Here is a 22012-nt window from a genome sequence, read left to right as displayed (position 1 = left end):
TTGTATGCGTGATGCTCTTGGTATTGGCTAATTTCATCAAAAAAATCAGCGATTTTTCAAAAATAGTATCCAAGAAAATTCCCAATAAAATTACAAACTGACTTAATTATAGAGTAGCTTTGATACTAAAACAAGTAGAATATTTTTGAGGTTAACCATATTTGACTCAAAATTTATTTATTTCAACATTAATATAATTGACAAATTTCATTAAAACACTAAAAAATTTATTTACATATTATCATAAATGCAAAATGACAAATCACATGTAACATATTTAGATTTTTTTAAATTATCTGTCTTAACAATTATCTATTTTTTTTAAATTCAATTATTATATAAGATGAAATTCAACTTTATAAACCTTTAAATAGAGAAATGTATTATTTCTTCAGTTATTTTTTTTATATTTCATTTTTTCTTTCACTTTAGAAGACAATTAAATTTGACTATAAGAGCAATTTAGATTTTCTAGTTATTTTATTTTTCTTTTATTGTTGCTCTTTTACGATCTTTTCAATTATATTATCACTATTTGCGTTGCAGTATTTTTAAAACAATTCTGCTTGAATAACTTAATTTTGGTTATTTAAACCAGTTTCTTTGATATTTGGTTTATCCTCTTCAATATCTCTAGATTCTTCTTTAACTGTCACTGGTTTATTTGCATATTTGTCAATATCAACCTGCATATTATCATATTCAGTTTTTGATTGTTCATTGTCAATAATTGCAGGAATATTTTCACTAGATTCAGTAATTGGTTCCTCAGATGGATTTGCTGTTATCTTAATTTCTGTTTCCGCTGCAATGATTTCAGTAGATTCTTCTTAAACATTTGTTGTTACTGTATCCTCAGTTTTTGCTGTATCTGTTGTTTCTTCTATAGTATTTTCTAGTTCAGTAACTGAAATATCATTTGAATTTTCTGGTAAAGGTTCATTGGTTGAATCAGATTCAAGTTGAAGATTTTCATCTAATACAGGATTTACAGTTTCATCTACTGCAGTTTGTACAGCTTCATCTCCTGCAGGTTGTAAAGTTTCATCTAACGCAGGTTGTACAGTTTCATCAACTGCAGGTTGTATTGTTTCATCTACTGCAGATTGTACAGTTTCATCTACTGCAACTTGTTCAGTTTCATCTACTTCAAGTTGTAAAGTTTCATCAACTGCAGTTTGTTCAGTTTCACCAACTGCAGATTGTACTGTTGCATCAACCACAGGTTGTACAGGTTCATCTACTGCAGTTTGTACAGTTTCCTCTACTGCAGGTTGTACAATTTCATTTACTGCAGGTTGTATAGATTCATCAACTACAGGTTGTACAGTTTCCTCTTCCGCAGGTTGTACTGTTTCATCTAATGCAGGTTGTACTGTTTTATCTACTGAATGTTGTACTGTTTCATCTACTGAAGGTTGAACATTTTCATCTTCTGCAGAATGTAAAGATTCAACTACTGCAGGTTGTACAGTTTCATCTAATGCAGGTTGTATACCTTCATCTACTACAGGTTGTACAGTTTCATCTACTGCAGGTTGTATAATTTCATCTACCGCAGGTTGTACAGTTTCATCTATTGCAGGTTGTATAGATTCATCTACTGCAGGTTTTACAGTTTCATCTACTGCAGGTTGTACAATTTCATCTACTGCAGGTTGTACAGTTTCATTTACTGCTGCTTGTACAGTTTCTTCTACTGCAGGTTGTATAGATTCATTTACTGCAGGTTGTACAGTTTTATCTACTGCAGGTTGTACAATTTCATCAACTGCAGGTTGTACAGTTCCATCTACTGCTGCTTGTACAGTTTCATCTATTGCAGGTTGTATAGATTCATCTACTGCAGGTTGTACAATTTCTTCTACTGCAGGTTGTACAGTTTCATCTACTTCTTTTTGTATAGATTCATTTACTGCAGGTTGTACTGTTTCATCTACTGCAGGTTGTACTATTTTATCTACTGCAGGTTGGATAGTTTCATCAACTGCAGGTTGTACAGTTTCCTCTACTGTGGCTTGTAAAGTTTCATCTACTACCGGTTGTATAGCTTCATCAACAGGTTGTACAGTTTCATCTACTGCAGGTTGTACAGTTTCTTCAACTGCAGGTTGTACAGTTTCATTTACTGCAGGTTGTACAGTTTCATCTACCACAGGTTGTACAGTTTCATCTACTGCAGGTTGTATAATTTCATCTACTGCAGGCTGTACAGTTTCATCTACTGCAGGTTGTTCAATTTCATCTACTGCAAGTTGTACAGTTTCATCTATTGCAGGTTGTATAGATTCATCTACTGCAGATTGTACAGTTTCATCTACTGCAGGTTGTACAATTTCATCTACTGCAGGTTGTACAGTTTCATCTTCTGCAGGTTGTACAGTTTCATCTACTGCAGGTTGTATAGATTCATCTACTGCGGCTTGTACAGAATCAGTTACTGCAAGTTGTACAGTTTCATCTACTGCAGGTTGTACAGTTTTATCAACTGCAGGTTGTACAGTTTCCTCTATGGCAGTTTGTACAGTTTCCTCTACTGCAGATTGTACAGTTTCATCTAATACAGGTTGTATAGCTTCATCTACAGCAGGTTGTACAGTTTCATCTACTGCAGGTTTTACAGTTTCAACTACTGCAGGTTGTACAGTTTCATCTACTGCAGGTTTTACAATTTCATCTACTGCAGGTTGTACAATTTCATCTACTGCAGTTTGTAAAGTTTCATCTAATGCAGGTTGTACATTTTCATCTACTGCAAGTTGTACAGATTCATCTACTGCAGCTTGTACAGTTTCATCTACTGCAGATTGTACAGTTTCATCAACTCCAGGTTGTACAGTTTTCTCTACTGCAGGTTGCACAGTTTTATCTACTGCAGATTGTATAGCTTCATCTACCGCAGGTTGTACAGTTTCATTTACTGTTGGTTGCACTGTTTCACTGACTGCAGGTTGTAATGTTTCATCTTCTGTAGATTGTATAGATTCATCTACAGCAGGTTGTGCAGTTTCATATACTGCAGGTTGTACAGTTTCATCTACTGCAGGTTGTACAGTTTCATCTACTGCAGGTTGAACAGTTTCATGTACTACAGGTTGTACAGTTTCATCTACTGTAGGTTGTACAGTTTCATCTACAGCAGGTTGTATAGATTTATCTACTGCAGGATGTAAAGATTCATCTACCGCAGATTGTACAGTTTCATCTACTACAGGTTGTACTGTTTCATCTACTGCAGGTTGTACTGTTTCATCTACTACAGGTTGTACAGTTTCATCTACTGTGACTTGTACAGTTTCATCTACTGCAGGTTGTACAGTTTCATCTACTGCAGGTTGTACAGTTTCATCTACTGCAGGTTGTACTGTTTCATCTACTACAGATTTTACAGTTTCATCTACTGCGGCTTGTACAGTTTCAAATACTGCAGGTTGTACAGTTTCATCTACTGCAGGCTGTATAGATTCATGTACTGATGGTTGTACTGTTTCATCTACTGAAGGTTGTACAATTTCATCTACTGCAGGTTGTACTGTTTCATCTACTATAGGTTGTACAGTTTCATCTACTGCTGCTTGTACATGTTCATCTACTGCAGGTTGTACAGTTTCATCTACTACAGGTTGTACAGTTTCATCTACTGTAGGTTGTATAGTTTTATCTACTGTAGGTTGTACTGTTTTATCTCCTGCAGGTTGGACAATTGCATCTACTGCAGGTTGTAATGTTTCATCTACTAAAGGTTGTACAGTTTCATCTACTGCAAGTTGTATAGATTCATCTACTGCATGTTGGACAGTTTCATTTCCTGCAGATTGTACAGTTTCATCTACTTCAGGTTGTAATGTTTCATCTATTGCATGTTGTAAAGCTTCGTCTACCACATATTGTACAGTTTCATCTACTGCAGTTTGTACTCTTTCATTTACTGCAGGTTGTACAGTTTCATCTACTACAGGTTGTATAGATTCATCTACTATAGGTTGTACAGTTTCATCTACTGCAGGTTGTACTGTTTCTTCATCTGTAGGTTGTACAGTTTTATCTACTGCAGGTTGTATAGATTCATCTACTGCAGGTTGTACAGCTTCATTTATCAAAGGTTTTACAGTTTCTTCTAATGTTGCTTGTACAGTTTCATATACTGCAGGTTGTATAGATTCATCTACTGCAGGTTGTACAGTTTCATCTACTGTTGCTTGTACAGTTTCATATACTGCAGGTTGTATAGATTCATCTACTGCAGGTTTTATAGATTCATCAGCTGCAGGTTGTATAGCTTCATCTACCGCAGGTTGTACAGTTCCATCTACTGCAGGTAGTACTGTTTTATCTACTGCAAGTTGTACTGTTTCATCTACTGCAGGTTTTACAGTTTCATCTACTGCAGGTTGTATTGATTTATCTACTGCAGGTTGTACAGTTTCATCTACTGCAGGTTGTACAGTTTCATCTACTGCAGGTTGTACTGTTTCATTTACTGCAAGTTGTACAGTTTCATCTACTGTAGGTTGTACTGTTTCACTTACTGCAAGTTGTACAGTTTCATCTACTGCAGGTTGTATAGATTCATCTACTGCATGTTGTATAGCTTCATCTATTGGAGGTTGAACAGTTTCATCTACTGCAGGTTGTACAGTTTCATCTACTGCAGGTTGTATAGTTTCATCTACTGCAGGTTGTACAGTTTCATCTACAGCAGGTTGTATAGATTTATCTACTGCAGGATGTAAAGATTCATCTACCGCAGATTGTACAGTTTCATCTACTACAGGTTGTACTGTTTCATCTACTGCAGGTTGTACTGTTTCATCTACTACAGGTTGTACAGTTTCATCTACTGTGACTTGTACAGTTTCATCTACTGCAGGTTGTACAGTTTCATCTACTGCAGGTTGTACAGTTTCATCTACTGCAGGTTGTACTGTTTCATCTACTACAGATTTTACAGTTTCATCTACTGCGGCTAGTACAGTTTCAAATACTGCAGGTTGTAGAGTTTCATCTACTGCAGGCTGTATAGATTCATGTACTGATGGTTGTACTGTTTCATCTACTACAGGTTGTACAGTTTCATCTACTGCGGTTTGTACAATTTCAACTACTGAAGGTATTACAGTATCATCTACTACAGGTTGTACAGTTTGGTCTACAGCAGGTTGTATAGATGTATCTACTGCGGGATGTAAAGATTCATCTACCGCAGATTGTACAGTTTCATCTACTGCAGGTTGTATAGATTCATCTACTGCAGGTTGTACTGTTTCATCTACTGCAGATTGTACTGTTACATTTACTGCAGGTTGTACTGTTTCATCTACTGCAGCTTGTATAGTTTCACTTACTGTAGGTTGAATTGTTTCATTTACTTCAAATTGTACAGTTTCATCTACTGAAGGTTGTACAGTTTCATCTGATTCAAGTTCAGTTTGCAGATTTTGCTCATGTACAGGTTCAATTGTAGATTCTACAAGTAATAAAGTTTTAGCTGGTTCATCAGTAGAATTTGCTGAATCTGGTAAAGGTTGTACAGTTTCATCTAGGACAAGTTCATGTGTAGTATCTACTACAGGTTTTACAGTTTTATCTTGTGCAGATTCATTTGTAGATTCTCCTGTAGGTTGTGAAGTTTCATTCACTGCTAGTTGCACAGTTTCGTCTGGTACAAGTATCTCTGTAGAATCTTTAATTGGTTTTACAGGTTCATTGGTAGAATCTTCTTCAGGTTCTATTGTATCATCTGGCATAGGTTGTACATTTTCATCTGGTACAAGTTGTACAGTATCATCTTGAACATGTTGTACAGTTTCATCTGACATAAGTTGTACAATACCATCTGGTACAGGTTGTACAGTATCATCTGGTACAGGTTTTGCAGTAACATCTGGTATAGGTTGTACAAAATCATTTGTAGATTCTACTGCAGGTTGTACATTTTTATTCAAAACAGGTTGTACAGGTTTTACTGTATCATCTGGTACAATTTGAACATTTTCAGTTTCATCAGTTTCTTCAGGCTCAAAGTCATTGTCATATTCATCTTCATATCCTGTCTGAGTTTGTAATTCATTTTCTGCTTCAGCACTTTGTAATTCTTCATCTATTTTAGTTACAGGTTCAATAACCTCAACATCAGCTGGTTTAGAAATTTCAGCATCCCAGAAATCATCATCTTCATCATTTCCTACCTTATCTTGGTTATCAACATTAGAAAGATTTTCTGTAATACTTATTGGAAAATTTTGATTTTGAACTTGTTCAGCATAATTAGTGCTGTTATCATCTGCCTCAGTAGTTTTATCCATTGTTATGTTCTCTGTATTTAGAATTTCAGTGGTGGCAATCATATCAGTATCTTCTAAAACACTGCAAATATCATCAACAACTTCAATATTTGCAGATTGCTTTTCTACAACATTATCTAATGTTGAACTAGTCTCAATTGCTTCTACCTCAGCATTTTCATTAGATTTTTCTGTAGTTGATTCTGCGATTATTTCTTCCACATCTCCAGAATTATTTGCTGACATAGTTTCTGTATGTATTTCCTCATTAATATGTTGTTCTTTTGGGCTTTGAACTGTTGGTTCAACATCTATCTCCTCAGTATCAATTCCATTATAATTTAGATCTTCATCACCAACAGACATTTTCAGATTTTGTAAATCTTCTCCTTGCTCAACCAATTCTTCAAAGCTTTCCACTTTGTTATTTGTATCTTTTTGATTTTCTTCAGTTATTTCCTGTTCAATTGGTAAAATGCTTTCATCACTGACAACTTCCATGATTTCTATTTCTAAGGGAGAATTAGATACAATTTGGTCTTGCATTGGTTCTTTCTCATTGGCACTTATCACTGCTTCATTTTCATCTAATTCTATAGTTTCATATTCTCCTTGACTAAGGATTGTGTTACTTTTGATAAGTTCAGATTTCTTAATATCATCAATAATACCTTTAGCATGACCATTACAACTTTCATATGATTGTTCTTCAATTATTTCACTTGGGAATTGTTGAGGATCGTCACCTACTATATCTTCATCAGAATGAGCTCCATGACCATTACTTAGATGAATCTCTGAACTTTTTTGCTCTATAGATTCATTAAGTCTCTCCTCTTCATTGAACTGTTCATCTTGGTATTCAATTTTGTTCATTCTTTTTGTGGATAGTGACTCTTCAAGTTTTTGTATTTTTTCTTCTTCCATCAAAGGCCTCAGGTCCATAACATTTACTAAGCTTCTTAATAGAAAAAAAGGTCTGCGATTCTCATTAGTTTCCTCATCTGAACTAAACTCCACATATTCTTCATCCTCTTCAGCTGAGCCCAATTCAGACCCTGTGTATGATTCAAACTCCTCTTCATTTGAATATCTTTCACAATTATCTTCCTCCAAGATGATAGGATACTCCTCTATTTTATTTTCCCCTACAACACTAGGAGGTAAAGTTCCATCATCTTTCTCTTCTATGTTGTTATTGTCACTGTTTACTTTTCCCGTAACCTCCTCAGTTATTTCTATCTTTTGGCTAGTTTGATTATTTTCATTATTCCCCTCTTCTATTGCAGCAGCATTTGCTGCTCTTAGATTACTTAGAACACATGTCAATGTCATTCCTTGGGATGAAGTAGACAGTGTATCACTTAAAGCAGATGCTCTTCTTATTATATCATACTTTCTTTTTCTTTTTTCCAAAAGCTTAGACATAACCATACACATAGAACCAAGTCTTGGGGAAGGAGAGGGAGATGGAGTCTTTACAACCTCAACTTGAACTTTCTCTACTGCAGTTGGTGGGGTTTCTGGTCTTTCTTCTATTGAAATAGAGTTATCACCTTCACTCTCATACCAATAAGATTCTGACCCACATTCTGATCCACAATTTGATGTGGTATCAACCATTTCTGATTGTTTACTGTTACTGCTAAGTTGACTTCTTGTCTTATGACCTCTAAAAGTTGCCTGTATCTTAGTAGCAGCAGCAACAACTTCTGGATCCTTGAGATCAATATCCTGTTCAAGCTTCTTAATCTTTTTTACTCTCTTTCTGTCTTTTTGTCCCTTGAATGCAGCCTGAATTTTTACTGAAGCTTCTTCTTTTTCCCTCATTTCTTCCCTTGTTTTCATGCCATGGTAGCTAGCTTGGATACGGGTTGAATAATGGTCCATTTCTGGATCATCCCAATTGATAGGATATTCTGATTTTATTAAGTCAGTGTTGGTTGCCTCTACTGATAACTGATTTGTTTCTTCCTCTTTTTCTTCTTGAATAGGAGTTGTGCTTAATGATGCAGGTTCCCTGGTGGGTATTTCTTCTACTTTACTTGATGAGCTATTCGCAATTGGGTTATCTGTAAAATTTTCAGTCTTGATAATTTCCTCATTACTAGCAGTTGATCCAAATGATCTAGATTTCCTCTCAAGTTCTAAATGCTCAAAATATTCTTGCTCTTGAATCTCAAGACTATCTTCCTTGATTTGTGATAAAGGATCAACATAGGCAAGACTCAGCCTTCTTTCTGGATCAGGCGGAAAACTCTTTCTATTTTCTAATATTTCTTCTCTAATTTTGGCAGTTTCTTCATCTTCCTCAGATTCAGATGCCCAACTTGCTCTACGAGACTCAATTACAATTTCTTCTCTCATCATGGCCACCTGACCTCTAGCCTTCATACCCCTAAATCCTGCTTGCAAAATTGTGGCACTTTTAACCTCAAGATCAAGTTGTTCTTGAGGCTTTATTAAGGGACTTTCTATAATGTCTTCTTCATCTAACTTTAATCTAAATTCTTCTCTGGCCTCCTTTCCTTTATAATCAACTTGGACTGTAATAGCCTCTTTATCTAATTCATCTTTAATCTTTTTATTAAATTCTTCTCTTGCTTTCATGCCCTTGTAATTTACTTGAATGACAGTTGCAGTCTCATTTGCATCATTTAGTGCTGCCTCGTCTCTTGCTAACCTAGCTTTGATCTCTGCTTGAATAACAGTTGCACTTTCTTGCATCTCTCCTACATCTTTCTTATCATCAAAGGACTTATTTAAAATTATCACTTCATCAGTCTGTACAGATGAATGGGATTGTTTGCGACTTACTTCTTCGGGATAAAAGCTGACTGACTTTTCAGGTCTATTTAATCCAGTTGGAGTATCAAGGTTGATTGATTTGTGCTTGGAAGACTTCTTTATTTTTGGCTTTGGTTCTTCTACTATTTCAGGAACTAAAATTTCTTCTTTTCTATCTAGATTATCATGGCAATTAATCTGTGAGGTAATAGAATTTTCATCTGAACTATACATTCCACATTCATCTTCAATCTTTTGATAGTAATGATTTCCAATTTTGTTCAGATCAACAAACTGTGAAACAAATGTTTTCTCAGATGCCCCCTCTTCATCAGATGTTGGCTCAAATTTTAGTTCATAATTTAAATTTTCATTATTTACATAGTTATTGTTTTGATTTGTTGAAGTAGTGGCTAAATCATTCATAACAATTGTTTCTGGGATATATTCTAGTCTAGAACCGCTTTCTTTTAGCTCTACATTGGTTTTTGATCTTTTGCTTTTTCTTGAGGCTGATTTATCTCCATTTGAGCTTCTTTTCTTCTTTTTGCCATTCTAAAATAAAAAGGTAAATTTAAAGCTTAAAATCCTAGTTCTATTAAAATAATTATGGAAATTTTGTTTTAAATTAGAGAAATACCTTTATGATAATGGAAATTTTTTATTAAAATTAATTGATTACTATTAGTTTTGAATTAAATGAAATGTTCTCTTGTACATTAAAAATATCGTATTATTCATGCTTTATCAACAGCAAATGTAATGTGTAATTCAAGTGAAATAAAAAAACATAAAAAAAAGTTTTATTTATTATTATCAAAAGCACAAAATGCAGTACATTCAGTTATATATTTCATGGGTATCTTTTAACATATAACCATTTTATTCATATATTATCATGCATTAAAACTAACTCTATGTTAAAAGATTTACAAAATTATGATACATAAAAGTGCATTTATTCTTTTAGAACATTGTCTAACAAATCCAAAAATTAAAATGAGTAAAAATGTAATGAATACAAAAGTTTCTACAAATGATCAAAATGTAAATAGAAATGATCAAAAAAGTATAAAAAATGCAGTAGAAATGTATTAAAAATTCATAACAATGTTTTTTTTTATTTTATTATTATCAATATCACCAAAGTTTATTTACATCATGTTAAATGTCCTAATATAATTGAAATGTTATAAGTTCATACTCTAAAAGCTAGATTATTAGATAAAGATATGTATCGTATTTGAAGAGGTACTTTATTCATTGATTTTTAGAGGTAATTGTAATAAGTTTTTTTGTGAAAATAATTTTAAAGTTTACCCAGGTAAATTATTTAAAATTAATGACAAAAATATTTAAAATTATCAATTTATGCTATACATATTATTCTAACTCTAATTGAATTAACATATTTATAACAAGCATTATTAATGAAAATCAAGCACATTTATTTTAAAAACTCTATTCTATTTTTATCATAAAGAGAAATTTATGTAATAAACAATTTTCATATTTTTTTTTTCTTATAAGAGTGCACGTTTTGAAATATTTACAAACCCAGTTTAAATAATTAAATTTTTCCATAAATTTCTCTTTAAAACCTTATAATACAGAAGATTTTAATAAATCACAAATTTATTTATCATTAAATAGCAAATTTTTTAAGTAAATTTCCAAAATCATGTTTTATTGTTAAAATCCTTTATGACTTTTGTAAAAATTTAAAGATGTCCTTTAAGTGCATCAAATAGTTTTTTTTTTCTATCTACATCTATATTAAATATTGTACTTTATAGTTGCAATAATTTAAAACAAAATCAAATTAAGAAATGTATCATATTTATAAAAAAAAATGATCATGAAAACTTTTCTGCTCAGATACTAATCAAGCATTTATACAATATTTATATAAAATTCCTAATTAATCAACATTCTGTGTATCAAACAAAGATGCAAAAAATCAGTGTAATAAATTTGTTTAATTTTGTTTTGGTATCAACTACAAACTTTTAATAACATTTTTTTACAATTTATTTTCATTATTTAAGCTAGGATTTTAAGATATTCAATCCTTTGGTGAAGTTGTAGGGTGACACCAAAACAAAGAATAAAAACTGAATGTTTAATTATTAACTGTGTTGTATGCATAACTAGTTGTTTAAGTCTTCAGCCTCACTTACTTTATAATCAGTGTTAGATCCAGAGGAAATTGTAGACCTAAAACAATAAAACATATCATTCAATATATTGTGGTATCCGCCGAGGATAATGGCAGACACCGGAGTTCAATTAGATTACGGCAGTGTGACAGACGTGGACACCTTACTATAGAGAAGCTACGCTTCTCTAGCATTCACTAAATAATAATCAACATCTATTTCAGTTGTCACTTTATTGAAGGTCTAAGAGTTACTAAAGTTGTACAACATAATATAAATACATATGGATTAGGAATAAAGATAGTTAAAGATAAATCATACAAGTAAAACATAGATAATTGCAATGGTTAGGTAGATAGCTATCCCTGTCTGGGGAAGGCAGGATAGCCCATGGAACAGCACAATAGGTAGATAAGCATAGAGGGGTTGAGTGGTAGGTCTGGGTACTAAAGAGGGAAGGTTTGATGATTTCTGTGACAACAACAGTCTGTGTGGGGGGTGATTCTATCAGGTGAGGGAAGGCTTAGATCCTTTATCCTCAGGGTTGAGGTGGTGCTGATAACTTGGTGGTTGAAGGGGAAGGTTCCGGTGCTTAAGATGGGAGAGGGAGGGGTAACACCCCTCCCTCCATTTGCAGGACAACTGAGAGATGAAATCAATACCGTTATCTGACATATTTTCAGGTGGCTTTACAATTGTAGAATAACAGGATTTAGCTGGGTGCGTAGCATCACTATAATGTCTTGGTTTCTGCATGGTCCAGAGTTGCCGCATACCACAACTCTCCCCTCGGAAGGCTGGGAGGGGTTGTCTGCACCGCCAGACTTCCGACAGTGGTTGCGGCCTTCAGTTTGTTGTCCTTGTGGAATGGGTCCGCCAGGATACCAGCTGCTGAACGGTGGTGGACTCCAGCCCTCCCCAGGTCGAACGGAATCTGCTATATCTGCTGGAGTAGCTGGTCCTGTTGGATGTTCTGGCCGTTGGATGTGTACCTCTGAGGCCACCCTGGCAACCTCCAGGGGTGGCACAGCACATGCGGAGGCTTGGACCAACAGCCGCCTGGTATACACCTCTTCAGGTTTCTCTACTGGGCTGGTGGTCTCCATCGTGTTGGTCACCTTGCTGCTGGCAGGCTGGCTACTGGATGCAGGCGCAGCTTCTTCGCCCTCGGGGCTGGTCAGGTTCATTCGGCTTCCAGGGTCTCTGTCAACGCGGGCAGGTGGTGGTTGCCATACTGTAGGAGCGTTGCCTCCCTCAGGCTCATCCTGGACATTGGCAGGGTGGTGCATGGCAGTCAGACCCGCGGGGTAGGGGAAGGTAACAGTCCATCCCTTATGCCAGAGGCTGTCTTGGATCTGCAAGGGTGGCTCCGCTCTAGTTGGCTGGGAGACAGGCCCATCCACGGCCACTGCTGCTGGTGGACTGGAGGCACAAGGCTCCGGATTTCCTCCCCTAGCCTGAAGGGGTCCAGGCACATCGTCTCCATCTTGGGTAGACATAGTTGTTGGGGATCCTCTACTTCTATGGTTGGGCTCGGCACTTGGCGCATCTAGCTGAGTTACTCCCCAGGCAGCGGTCAAAGCTTCTTCAGTTTGGCTGGTAATGGCTGATATCCTGGTTCCTGGGGCAGATGCAGGGGGCGTAGGCAAGTTTGACCCAGCCCAAACTTCCTGGTACACCGGTGCAATACAATTACCCTGGCTTGGTTGAGGGAGGTAGACAGCTGGATGCAGTTGAGGGTGAGGGACAGCTGGACTCTCCCTGCTGGCTGGGGGTGACGGGTGTCACCCCTTCCTCTGGGGCTGCGGGCTCGTTCCGGGGTCCAGGTATCTCGATGGCGGCGACGGCTGTCGCCCCAGGCACCAGCGTGGGGGCGCTGGATAGCACCCCCCAGTCTTCACAGGGGTCCAGGTCTCTCGGTGGCGGCGACGGTTGTCGCCCCAGGCACCAGCGTGGGGCGCTGGATAGCACCCCCCAGTCTTCACAGGTGGCGGCGACGGTGGTCGCCCCAGACATCAGCTTGGTGGTGCAGGGAAGCACCTCTCGTTCCTTCCAGGTGGCGACGCCGGTTGGCATCCCATACATCGACTCAGACTCGCTGGCTAGCGCCTCTTGCCTCTCCCACTCGGCGGCCGCCAGGGCCTCCCCGTGCCCCGTCCCGGTGGCGCTGGGTAGCGCCCCTCGGCTCTTGCTGGGGGTGACAGGGGTTACGGACACCGGTCCCCTGTGGTTGAGGCTGAGGTCCAGGCCAACCCGGTTGGGTTCAGCCGCTCCTCCCAGCACGTTGATCCTGGCCACTATGGTCCCAATCTGAGACACAGACTCCTGGGTAGCCGCGGCCCCAGCGGCGGCAGCTGGTTGGAGTGACGGCTGGGCATCTCCCTCCAGGTGGACCTGGGTGTCAGACTGGTTGCATGCAGGTTGTTGGGCGGCCTGGTGTTTCTTCATTGCCTGGTCCCAACCGGTTCTACACTTGGCGGCTGTGTGGCCGTTGAAGCGGCAGCGCCCCTTCGTCCAGCTGGGTCCCATCAGGCCGGCTTCCCCAGGGTGTATCAACCTGCCAGGTCTCTCCTCCTCCAGTTGGGGCACCAGCTGACAAACAGGGTCTCCTCTACTAGGGGTCAGGCGGTGCTGGGCTGCTTGTGGTGGCTCCTTGGTTACATTCAGCCTCCTCCCCATACACACAGGTCCCTTCCATCCAACAGCGGCTCTCCTCTCCTGGGTGGCGAGGCCAGCCTCGGCCTTAGCTTCTGCAGGTGCTTCTCCACATGAGGGATCCTGCCTCTGGGTACGCCAGGTAGTTGGTAGCAAAGGCCGTTGATGGTGCCAGTCGGAAGGGGGGCTATGATCTCTGGGGGGTACCTGTGGCCAGTGTGTGGACAGGTACCCACAGTTGACCCAGCAAGGCCCAGAAGATGCCATACTGATGGTAGCCTGAACTGTATTCTGGACTGCCAGCAGGCTGTTGGTAGCCACCTGAGTTGGGCCAGAGTTGCCAGCTGGTATTGCGTCCCTGCCAGGCTCCGTCAGCTGCTGGTGGGGAGCCCCTGCGGTGGTTCTGGTTTTGGCAGGGGGTGGCCTTCTTATTGACTTCCCTAGTTGGAGCTCTGCATCCTGGTGGGCCTCCATCTTCAGCAGCATGGGGGGTCTTGGCTGGGACATGTGCAGTGGTTCAACAGAGTAGAGGCATCTGGTCTTGGAGTGTGGGGGAACAGCCTCACTGCTGCTGGTCAACCCTGCTCCCTTCGTGCTGGGTAAAGCCTTCCACTGCAGCAGGTCACCATTCCCCATCCTTAGGCCGGTCCCCAGTCGTTCCATGCCTGGGGGCTCCCAGGGAGGCTTGGGTGGCGGCTCCCCCACCCCCAGGTACGCGTCGGGCATCTGGGTGAAGAGCCTATTCCCCTGGGACAGCTCCCCATCCTCCAGCTGGGTGAGGCCAGCGTCAGGGAGGACCTTTCCACCCCAGGAACAGGTGGTACTGGCCCTAGGGCTGGGCCCCTTTGGAGTCTCAGTTCTGGTGGTAGTGTCCATCTTGGGGCTGGCCACTAAGTCTCTGAAGCTTGTCACCTTCTCATTAGGCTCAGTTGCATCGTTCAACACCCCCAGGAGGACACCTACAGGTTCAACAATCCCCAGTCCAGTATCGCCATTTCTCGTGCGTTGAGCACCAACTGAACAGGAGCTGTGCAGCGGACATTCAGTCACCCTTCCAGACAAGGGCATCTCAGGGACCAGGGGTCTGTGACCTGGCATGTGTTTGATGTTCACTGTACTCAACACAGTAGGCCAAAGTAATAACAGAAGCAGTATCTTGTATGAAGAAGCAGAGAGTGGTGGGGTACAGATGTTGGTGGTTCTGGTCCAAATGAAGACTTCTGTCCACCACAGTGCCAGCAGCAGGCCTAGGCACACAGTTGATGCCCAATCAGGAATGTCTTCTATTGCCGCACGTCTGGCTAGGGGCTGACAATTTCTTATCTTGCAGATATAGGAGCAGAGTAGAGTAGCCGCGCCGCAAGGAGGTTCGAGCCGGCTCACCCCTAGTATAAATACTATAGCTGTGTAATTAGGGTGGTAGTCCACGTAGCCGTAGGCTCGGTCCTCCTGGCTCAAGAGTTTCTGTGGCTGGCGCGTCCCCATGATAAGTAGCAGGGGGTTGGTCTGTTGGTGCCAGCGTCTTGTTTAACTGTTGAGCCTGAGTTGTTCTCCTTTCCAGTATAGCTCTTGATTTCTGTGATAACCAGCGGATCTTAGCTTAAAGATAAAAGGGAATATGTTAGGTATCCCTAGATGTCTCTAGGAGCGTATCCGCTAGTAGATATATGGATAGGTAGGCTATCTATATATATATGGCTACACTCCCATATATATATATACGTGTATAGGAATATCCCCAGAGCTAGCTAGCTTTCCTCCTTGCTCCAAAAAAATCATGCTTCCTCTGTATATAGTTCACAACTATGAGGGTCGATGGTCCAGGTACACACCACCACTGCCCAGTGTGGGGCATCAAGTCAGGCTATGTCCACAGGGTGGGCGTACTTTCGTTCAGTTACCATATCAGTTTCCAGTGTTGTATGGTGAGGTTAGTATTCACTTACTTGCACCCATGATACAAAAAAACAACACTATTTATCACTTGGGTATTTATATATACATATATTTGTTTCACTAACCAATCAGCTTTGAAGTAGGGTTGGCAGGGCTAGGAAGATGTTGAGGGTCTGAGCGGGTTTAAGGAACTGGTTTAGTTTTCCTTATCACACTGTAGATAGGGAGGGAGGAGCTTGCAAGTTTTTCTCCTAAAAAAATATCTCTGTTGTATGCTATAGAGTGGCCCCTCTCCTGTGTGTGTGTGTGTGCGTGAAATCTCCTTTCCTTGCAGCGCGCTTACGCACCGTCAATCCGCGCACACAGGTAAAACGCGCACTTATCCCTCAACTCGCTCTCTCGTTGGTCCGCTTTGTCCGTTGAATTTTATGATATTTCCGCACTCCGTTGCGCTACCCGTAAATGGCGCTATGTGTTCCCGGTCACTAGCTCCACACCGTGGGCGGACTTAGTCAAGTGTGGGTAGGAGGGGGGAAGCGCGTGAGGGGACGGGGTAAATCCGTCCGTTCCCCCTGTGAGGAAGGGGGGAATGCTGTGGGTTTGAGGTAACTGTGTAATGAGGTAATGTTGCCCTCTCTCCTTAATCCTAGGTTTATTGTTATATCACCTTGATTGTATTCTCTTCAATGGAGAGTGAGCCCCTCCCTTTCCTCTGAAATAAGGGGGGTATTGTTGTTGTGCTGTAGGCTTGAGGTGATTAGATTGTGTATCAGGGCATTTGTTATATTACATCTAGCTTCTATTTTTGTCCTTATCACAATTACATAACAGATTTGTTTACCAACCCTGTTCTATTTTTAGTTGTTATCACAATACACAATAAATCCAAGCCTGTTCTATTTTTAGTTTTATCACAACACAACAAATTGTTTGCCAATCTTTGCTCATAAATCTATTGTTTAGCCATCACACCAGGGTGGTAATCCCTGCAATGTGATATAATATCTGTTTTTCTAGATGGGTGGCTGCGTTGTAGCCTCTCAGGATACTTGGAGTTGACGTAGTTTTCTCTGCTTTGGTGCACTACACTCGTATGTTGGCTCGCAGCTCGCAGCTATGTGGCGTGTTTCAGCCTATCGGCGGCAGGGAATGTCCCGTCCTGCAGCGCCGTATATCCGAATCCGACTGTTGGCGGCAGGGAATGTCCCGTCCTGCTAGCGCCGCTGGTTCGAATCCTTGGCTTGTTTCAGTCTATCGGCGGCAGGGAATGTCCCGTCCTGCTAGCGCCGCTGATCCAAATCCGGCTGATGGCGGCAGGGAATGTCCCGTCCTGCTAGCGCCGCTGGTTCGGATCCTGCTATCTCTTGCAGTAAGGTTGGCCTATTTTCAGCCGTTTGCACTTATTTGGCTTGTTTCAGCCAGTCCGCAGGCCTGTTTCAGCCTTTTGAGCGCTCAATTCTCCGTTAGATGTCGGCGCTTCTCGCGGTTCTCCGTCAAGTTTCGCTGTTTCACTTCCACAACTGCCGGATGCAGAGTTAGACCTTGCTATCCAGGGTGGGTAATTCAGGTTGCTTGTGTCAGTTTTGCCAGTTTCACTGCTGGGAGTACCTTAGCCTCAGCTGCGCGTCTGCTCTACACTTGTGGTTTGCCGTAATCTCACACAGCTGTCACCAAAAGTTGTGGTATCCGCCGAGGATAATGGCAGACACCGGAGTTCAATTAGATTACGGCAGTGTGACCGACGTGGACACCTTACTATAGAGAAGCTACGCTTCTCTAGCATTCACTAAATAATAATCAACATCTATTTCAGTTGTCACTTTATTGAAGGTCTAAGAGTTACTAAAGTTGTACAACATAATATAAATACATATGGATTAGGAATAAAGATAGTTAAAGATAAATCATACAAGTAAAACATAGATAATTGCAATGGTTAGGTAGATAGCTATCCCTGTCTGGGGAAGGCAGGATAGCCCATGGAACAGCACAATAGGTAGATAAGCATAGAGGGGTTGAGTGGTAGGTCTGGGTACTAAAGAGGGAAGGTTTGATGATTTCTGTGACAACAACAGTCTGTGTGGGGGGTGATTCTATCAGGTGAGGGAAGGCTTAGATCCTTTATCCTCAGGGTTGAGGTGGTGCTGATAACTTGGTGGTTGAAGGGGAAGGTTCCGGTGCTTAAGATGGGAGAGGGAGGGGTAACACCCCTCCCTCCATTTGCAGGACAACTGAGAGATGAAATCAATACCGTTATCTGACATATTTTCAGGTGGCTTTACAATTGTAGAATAACAGGATTTAGCTGGGTGCGTAGCATCACTATAATGTCTTGGTTTCTGCATGGTCCAGAGTTGCCGCATACCACAATATAAACAGGATCTGTGTCTGTCTGTACCGAAGAATCTCAATATAAGCTTACAGTGTAACTTTCCATATGTCCTGGAAAGGGCTATAGCTATTTGGGGGAGGGTACCACCACCCTCTCAAGAGCAATCGATCCTAGAATACCAATAGAAAGGTGCCACTAGACGTCGCAACATTATGACATACTGGATTTCCTTTCTAATAAGGGTGCTAAAATTATTTCTTAAAAAAACTATAATTCAAAGGGAGTTTGACTTCTCCCTCCTACCCCAACCCACCTAAAGGACTTCTAGCGGCCTCTAGGGGCGTTAAATAGTATATAACATTCAAAATAATACCTATTAGAGTAAAAAACTAGAGGGAAAAGGGGTAAAATAACTGTATTTCCCTATCACAATGACCTTGTGCTGACTCTCAATTGGGTTTTTGAAGTAGCAGAAAACAATTTGCAAGCAGACGAAATAAGTCATTGAAAAAAGTTGGGGAGGTAGTTATTTGTATATGGTTGATAGATCTGTTACATCTGTATCTAATTATTTGCTTACCTAACAGAATCTACATCCTCATGGAAAGATTCATTATCATATTCATCCACCACAACTTCTTCCTCAACAGAAAACTCAATGTGTCTGGTTTTGGTTTCCTGAACAAAAATATTGCTTAACTTTCTTGGATTAAAAACTTGTTCTATTTAATGGTGGCTTTCATTTTTGGGGGAATATAGGTTAGAATATGATAATAGAACAACAAATATATATTTTCTTAATGAATTTAATTTACCAAATGGGTATTTTTGTTTATCAAATCTGGCGGTATATTTATTATACATTCTTCAACTATTGTCCTAACCCTGTACCCAGGGCTTGGCAATCACTTGTAAGCTTTAAGGAAATTAACCAGCTATTATTTAAATAGGCTAGAAGTCTAATCCTAACTCAAAAATGTTGAATATTCTTTTCAAAAAAAATTCAAAGGATCCAATTGAGGCTTTGCCGCGGCTCTGGAGCCATGTCTGTAACTATAGTTTTGCAGGAACATACCTGTAGCTGTGCTTTGTGCCTTAGGGAAATGGGGGTAGATGTCACAGCTTTTGGACTACCTATTATATTGACATGGTAGAGGGAAAGAGAAAGCGAAAGGGGAAAGAAACCCCCTTTAAAAGAGATGGGATATAGGCTAAAATAGAATATCCACATTTTCTTAGGGTACTATAGACAGCTACATGCATACCTTGACGCTGATCTCCTCAGATGCATTCACTTCTTCAGATTCTTCTTGATCTTGTTGCTGAGAGGAGTCTTCAACCTGGGAAGAAAGAATGATTAATTAAAAAAGATTGATCGATAAAAATCTATAGAAATAGATTAAAGGCACCCTGCAAGAAATACACCGCTTTAACTGCTGAAAGACTGCCACGAGTAGACTCAATGCCCAAAATTTGAAGCCTCCAGCTTCAAGAACAAAACAGTTACAGATATTTCAAAATAGTTTCTGTAGTACAATGAAAATTTTGAAAGATTTTCGTTGATCAAGATAGAAATTTCAATATTAAATTACATCGTTTAGAAGCAAAATTAAAAGCCTATTTTATCAGAAACTTAGGCTGCCAGTAACTGATAACATCTTTACAATAAAAACACGCCTTTTCATAGTCAAAATCTCATTAAAAAATTCGGTTTAAATTACATTTGTAAGCGTAAAATCATAGCGGGAAAAAATGAAACTAAAGTAAGTAATGACGTTATTTTTATAGGCACTATCAAGAGCTTGTACCTCAAATTGGTCCAGATAATATTCATTCTTCTCCATGACAGTAGCTCTGCCCTCAGTGGCAGGAGTAACTGACAGATTCTCTTCATGGAAATCTTCCTCATAGTAGTCAAGATCAACCTTAATGATATCAATGTTGTAGAGGGATCAACCATAGAATTCAAATCTTTACTACTTTGCGATGCTGTTTAAACCCAAACATAGCTTACCACGTAAGAGCGGGATTCTCCTTTGATTTTTAAGTGATTATCTAGAGAATCCATAGCATCATCCGCTTGTAATAGCATGCAATACTTCAAGGATATTAGGTTAAGTAATATCTAGCAGACAACCAACCCTTTGATAGCACTACCTTTGTCAGGAAAGTTCTAACTGTGCACAGTAATGAGTTGCGTCTGTTTTTGGATCAACAAGCCATTCCCCCTACTCTGATTATTACAATATAAGGAGGTGGGAGGTCTATGCCTTACTAGGCACTTTGAAAGAAACCCGCTGTAACTTTTCAAATGAATTGAAAACTTGTTCATGGCAACAAGAAAATATTATTTATAAAAATCAAGAAACAATTAGAGAGATTAAACACTAAAAGCATAACTAAAGACTGACGTTAACACTTATAGAGTAGCTACGATAAAAAATAATTATTCTCACCTTAGAATTATCTCTATCTAAGTCACTTTCGCTGTAATCATTGTCAGTTTTGGATATTTCGACAGAGACCTGCGGGGAGATTTTTCTCTCTTTCTCCTTATTCTTGTCTTTCCTAATACAAATTAGTTAAATAAGAGGAGAATAAATCTATAAATATAGATCTGTATAACCAGACAATTACCTGGATCCCTCTGATGGAGACATTTTTCGTATGCTAGCAAATTGCTTTCTGCTCTTTTGTAGCGACTTGACTGTGTTAAATAAATTGAAGACCCAAATTGAATGTCGGCACAAGGTCCTCGGGATAGGGACATACAAATATTTAACCCCTTCCCCCCTCTATTGTTTTACACTAATGTGAGAATCAGGCGCGAGCACAGTCATTTTCCAGGGGGTATTAACCTAGACTGAGTTAAAAGTCCCCTCTGATGTTTGTTTTATAGAGGTGGTAACACGACAATTTCACATAAAGTTCTTTTAGTGTACTGAATCCCATCTCCTTATTGTTCAATAAATTGAAAATATTGAATGTAGTTTTTGTTTGTTTGTTTATTACTTTAGGTCAGTCGGGTTAGGTTACATAGGGTACTGTTGTAAACCCGCAAGGGGTTAGACAGAGGAAAAAATTAACCTTTCCTTATTTTCAATTTAATTTAAAACACTCGCACGTCCCTAATTAGAAGGAAACCATGAGGGAAAAGCCCAATCTGTCCTATTTTTTATTCCTGTGGCGTCATAAAATGAGCAATTATCCATCTCTTTTAAGGGGTTTTCTTTCCCACTTCTCCTCTCATCTCTCTCATTTTTATGACGTCACAGGAATCAAAAGTTGGACAGATTGGCCTTCGTCACCATGAGGTAGCATCTACCTTATTACCCTCTAAAATTAACTATAGAGTAGCTTTGCTACTAAAACAACATAGAACATAAACTTACATTAGAATATGTCTATCGCCTCGCATAGCAGTGTATGTGTGTTCTACTTCTAATTTGTCTTTGTAATTCATCTTAGACTGTTTAGTCTTTGCTTTTTCCTCCTAAATAGATAGATAGAAAGATAGTTAGAGATACTAAATCAATATTTAGCAATTTGTCAGTTAGGTAGAAAGAAAGAAAGGTAGACGAGAAGATATGTAATTAGGTAGAAAAATAAAGAGGTAGGTTGGTAGAAAAATTGATATGTAGATTGTAGATGGGTAGATAGTATGTATAACAGACAGACGTACTAAGTAAACCAAATACTGGATTCTCACTGGTACAAGGAATCATTACGCTAAATTCAGCTCTATATACAAAAGAGCAGCTGAGAAAATCACATTTCCACACAAGCATCGATTTTTTACCTTTTCAGCAGCTTTCTGGGATTCTTTTCTACGTCTTAGCAAAGGACCATTATCAAGCATAGACAGGTCATCATCAGAACCTTAAATACATTAATTGATT

The 22012-nt window shown here is 39.5% G+C and overlaps 2 protein-coding genes across 3 annotated transcripts in view; both read right to left on the bottom strand.

Moving 5' to 3' along the window:
- Nucleotides 1-377: 377 nt before the first annotated feature.
- LOC145305392 (uncharacterized) lies at nt 378-9576 on the bottom strand. Its single transcript, XM_080147010.1, has one exon. It carries the CDS (start codon nt 9495-9497, stop codon nt 831-833), a length of 8667 nt encoding a protein of 2888 aa, XP_080003136.1. The 5' UTR covers nt 9498-9576; the 3' UTR covers nt 378-830.
- Nucleotides 9577-11085: 1509 nt separating this feature from the next.
- The window catches only part of LOC145305942 (uncharacterized), a 46712-nt gene continuing 35785 nt past the window's right edge, over nt 11086-22012 (bottom strand). For both annotated transcript variants that reach the window (XM_080147839.1, XM_080147840.1), the window contains exons 20-26: nt 21913-21992; nt 21506-21606; nt 20570-20681; nt 19922-20038; nt 19379-19453; nt 18694-18791; nt 11086-11288 (exon numbers count right to left, since the gene is read on the bottom strand). In XM_080147839.1, the coding sequence (XP_080003965.1) occupies nt 11222-11288; nt 18694-18791; nt 19379-19453; nt 19922-20038; nt 20570-20681; nt 21506-21606; nt 21913-21992 (650 nt within the window). In that variant the 3' untranslated portion in view covers nt 11086-11221. The remainder of the gene's footprint in view (nt 11289-18693; nt 18792-19378; nt 19454-19921; nt 20039-20569; nt 20682-21505; nt 21607-21912; nt 21993-22012) is intronic.

Source organism: Acartia tonsa, chromosome 14 (assembly GCF_053477335.1).
Source record: "Acartia tonsa isolate MP-2025a chromosome 14, ASM5347733v1, whole genome shotgun sequence".
Taxonomy (NCBI): Eukaryota; Metazoa; Arthropoda; class Copepoda; order Calanoida; family Acartiidae; genus Acartia; species Acartia tonsa.
This window is presented reverse-complemented; position numbering and strand designations above follow the sequence as displayed.